General features: G+C 37.1%; 2 protein-coding genes across 2 annotated transcripts; both read left to right on the forward strand.

The window, feature by feature from the left end:
• Positions 1–757: 757 nt before the first annotated feature.
• On the forward strand, positions 758–1,345 carry COCMIDRAFT_111071 (uncharacterized protein; the record flags this gene model as incomplete). The annotated part of the gene is made up of 2 exons (XM_007695681.1): positions 758–930; positions 976–1,345. Coding segments are annotated over 2 exons (543 nt in total), but the record flags the coding sequence as incomplete, so codon positions are not given.
• Positions 1,346–1,426: 81 nt separating this feature from the next.
• Positions 1,427–1,888, forward strand: COCMIDRAFT_63348 (uncharacterized protein; the record flags this gene model as incomplete). Its single annotated transcript, XM_007695682.2, has 2 exons — positions 1,427–1,471; positions 1,523–1,888. Coding segments are annotated over 2 exons (411 nt in total), but the record flags the coding sequence as incomplete, so codon positions are not given.
• Between the last annotated feature and the right edge of the window lie 2,090 nt (positions 1,889–3,978).

Here is a 3,978-nt window from a genome sequence, read left to right on the forward strand (position 1 = left end):
TATATCTACTTAGCTACTTATCTCTTTAAGTATATACTAGTTACTAGAATCTTATCTTAATTATTAAGTATATTATAGTACTTATTATATAAATTAATATTACTAGGGAGTATCTATAGTTTATAAGAACTTCTATTAAACTTCTTTAGTAGTAACGTGTTCCACGGGCGAGCGCCGCACACGGGCGAGCGCCGCACCCCACCAACCTCACACACCTCTCTCATCTTATTGTACAATGGCTCAACGCAGCGCTACCCTATTAGCTTCAAATGAATCAGATATTCAGCTTGCTATCTCTTCAATCAATTCTAAGCAGGTTCTAAGTAATCGGAGTGCTGCTGCTATCTACAGCGTGTCTGAACGAACGATCCGCCGCCGACGCGCTGGCGTCCCTGCGCGACGCGATTGCCAGCCCAACTCAAAGAAGCTAACCCAGCTAGAAGAGGAGGTGATTGTTAGCTATATACTCGATCTAGATCAGCGTGGATTCGCGCCTACGTACGCAGCCGTGCGCGATATGGCTGATAAGCTGCTAGCTACGCGTAGTGGAGGGCGCGTTGGAGTCAACTGGCCGTCTACCTTTGTTAAGCGTACAGACAGCCTTACGACGCGTTTCAACCGAGCGTACGACAGGCAGAGAGCTCTATGTGAAGATCCAGTCCTAATTAAGAGCTAGTTTGAGCTTGTAGAGCAGACAAAGGCCAAGTACGGCATCTGCGACGAAGACGTCTACAACTTTGACGAAGCTGGCTTTATGATGGGCAAGATTACAACTCAGCTTGTTATTACAGCTTCAGAGAGGAGAACACGGCCAAAATCTATTCAGCCAGGTGGTCGTGAGTGGGTAACATTTATCGCTGGGATCAACGCGGCTGGCTGGGCTATCCCACCGTTTCTTATCTTTACTGGCAAACATCACCTATCTGCCTGGTACGAGGAGGCAGAGGTCCCGCGCGACTGGGTGATCGCAGTCAGTGACAATGGCTGGACGAATAATGAGCTAGGCGTTGCATGGATAAAGCACTTCGACGCTCATACGAAGACTCGCGTTATTGGTACACGTCGTCTACTTATCCTTGACGGCCATGAGAGCCACCAATCTCTTGAGTTCCAAGAGTTCTGTCAGAAGAACAATATCTACACTCTCTGTATGCCGCCTCATTCGTCTCATCTACTCCAGCCTCTTGACGTTGGCTGCTTCTCGCCATTGAAGCGCGCGTATAGCCGCGAGGTAGAGAGCCTCATTCGCCATCACATCAATCACATTACCAAGCTTGAGTTTCTACCAACGTTTAAGACGGCCTTTGATCGATCCTTCACGCCAGCCAATATCTACTCAGCTTTTCGAGGCGCAGGCCTTGTTCCTCTCCAGCCAGACGCTGTTCTATCAAAGCTTGACGTGCAGCTACGTACGCCTAGTCCTCCAGCTGCTCTTATAGAGGCTCTCTGGCAGGCTCGTACACCAAGTAACGTACGTGAGCTAGAGGCTCAATCAACGTTAATAAGCGAGCGCGTTCGAAAGCACCAGAGCTCATCACCAGCTTCAATTATTGCGGCGATTAATCAGCTTAAGAAGGGGGCTGAGATAATGATGCTCTCGGCTGAGCTAATGCGCGATCGAATTGCCAGCCTTGAGAGAGCTAATACAGCAGTATCAGAGCGTAGAAAACGTAAGAAAAAGCGGATACAGAAGCAAGGAGTCCTCTCAAAGGGAGCTGGCGAGGATCTACTCGCTCAGCGTGAGGCTGATCAGCAGATTGCTTATGAAGAGCGTCAAGAAGGAGCGCGATTAAGTGTCAGCCGCCAGGCTCTTGCGCGCTGTAGCAGGTGTAGGGAGACTGGTCACAATGCACGTACATGCAAGAAAGATATCTTAGATAGTACTTAATCTACTATCTTAATATACAATAGAATAATTAACTTGTGGTGGAGCTACGCGCTTATAGAGGTGTATAAGTTTGGTGGGGTGCGGCGCTCGCCCGTGTGCGGCGCTCGCCCGTGGAACACGTTACTATTTTTAATTTTAATAAAGACTTTCTTTTATTTAGTATAGCTATTAGTTAACTTAGAAATTAATTAATTATATCCTATAACCCTACTATCTATCTAGCCTAATTCTAGCTCTCATTTCTAAGATTAATAAGCTTATACTTAGTACTCTTTATCTTAAGTATATAGTTTCTCTCTTAGATACTTCCTATTATATTAATATCTCTCTCTAGTATTATACTAGAAATATTAATATACTTATTAAAGTTTTATAATATAATACTATCTTAGTATAAAGTAATTAGTTAATCTATCTATAGAATTTAGTAGTAGTTAAAGTATTTTATAGAGTCTAGAGTACTAATACTTCTCTAGCTTAATCTAGATTAAGATAAGTGGAATTAGAATTAGCGCTATAAGAGTTATCTAGCGATTTTTAATAAAAAAGAGTTATAGATATAACTAAAGGTTTAATAACGCTAATCTATTTAATAGACTAATATATAACTATCTTATAAAGTAAAGATACTAATAAGAAAGTATAATTTAAGTTAACTATAATAAGAGTAAATAATAAAATCTATCTATTCTGATATCTTTATTACTTCTAGTCTTAGTATCTAGCTATATCTCTAGTATCTTAGATATTATTAGTATCTCTAGATATTCTAGTATCTTCTAAGAACTTAGTATCTCTAGATATTTTATCTTAGTAAGATACTATATTACGTAATCTTTACTCTATATTAATTATTACTTTCTAACGTAGACATCTATAGGCGTTTAGCTATCTTATTATTTATTAAGGAGAGAATCCTTCTTGTTACTTGTAATAAGTAGTTATAAGTAGGTAATATTTATCGCTAGAATTAACGTGGCTAGCTAGGCTATCCTACTATTTCTTATATTTACTAGTAAGTACTATCTATCTACCTAGTACGAGGAGGTAAAGGTCCCGCGCGACTAAGTAATCGTTATTAGTAATAATAGCTAAATAAATAATAAGCTAAGCGTTATATAGATAAAGTACTTTAACGCTTATATAAAGACTTATATTATTAGTATATATTATCTACTTTTCTTTAATAGTTATAAAAGCTACTAATCTCTTAAGTTCTAAGAGTTCTATTAGAAGAATAATATCTATACTCTCTATGTACTATCTTATTTATCTTATCTACTCTAGTCTCTTAATATTAGCTACTTCTTACTATTAAAGCGCGCGTATAGCTATAAGCTAGAGAGTCTAATCTACTACTATATTAACTATATTACTAAGCTTAAGTTTCTACTAGCGTTTAAGGTAGCGTTTAATTAATCTTTTACGCTAGCTAATATCTACTCTACCTTCTATAGCGTAGACCTTATTTCTCTCTAGCTAGATACTATTTTAATTAAAGCTTAACGTATAGCTATATACGCCTAGTTCTCTAGCTACTCTTATAAAGACTCTTTAGTAGGCTTATATACTAGGTAATATATATAAGCTAGAGTATTAATTAATATTAATAAATAAGTATATTTAAAAGTATTAGAGCTTATTATTAGCTTTAATTATTATAGCGATTAACTAGCTTAAGAAAAAAGCTAAGATAATAATACTCTTAGCTAAGCTAATACGTAATTAAATTACTAGCCTTAAGAAAGCTAATATAATAGTATTAGAGCGTAAAAAATATAAAAAAAAATAGATATAAAAGTATAAAGTTCTTATAAAGAGAGCTAGTAAGGATCTACTTACTTAGTATAAGACTAATTAGTAAATTACTTATAAAGAGTATTAAGAAGAAGAGTAATTAGATATTAGCCGCTAGGCTCTTATATACTATATTAGGTATAGAGAGACTAGTTATAATATATATATATAAGAAAGATATCTTAGATAGTACTTAATCTACTATCTTAATATATAATAGAATAATTAACTTATAGTAGAGCTACGCGCTTATAGAAGTGTATAAGCTTAGTAGGGTGCGGCGCTCGCCCGTG

Source organism: Bipolaris oryzae (genome assembly GCF_000523455.1).
Source record: "Bipolaris oryzae ATCC 44560 unplaced genomic scaffold scaffold_390, whole genome shotgun sequence".
In the NCBI taxonomy this organism is placed as follows: domain Eukaryota; kingdom Fungi; phylum Ascomycota; class Dothideomycetes; order Pleosporales; family Pleosporaceae; genus Bipolaris; species Bipolaris oryzae.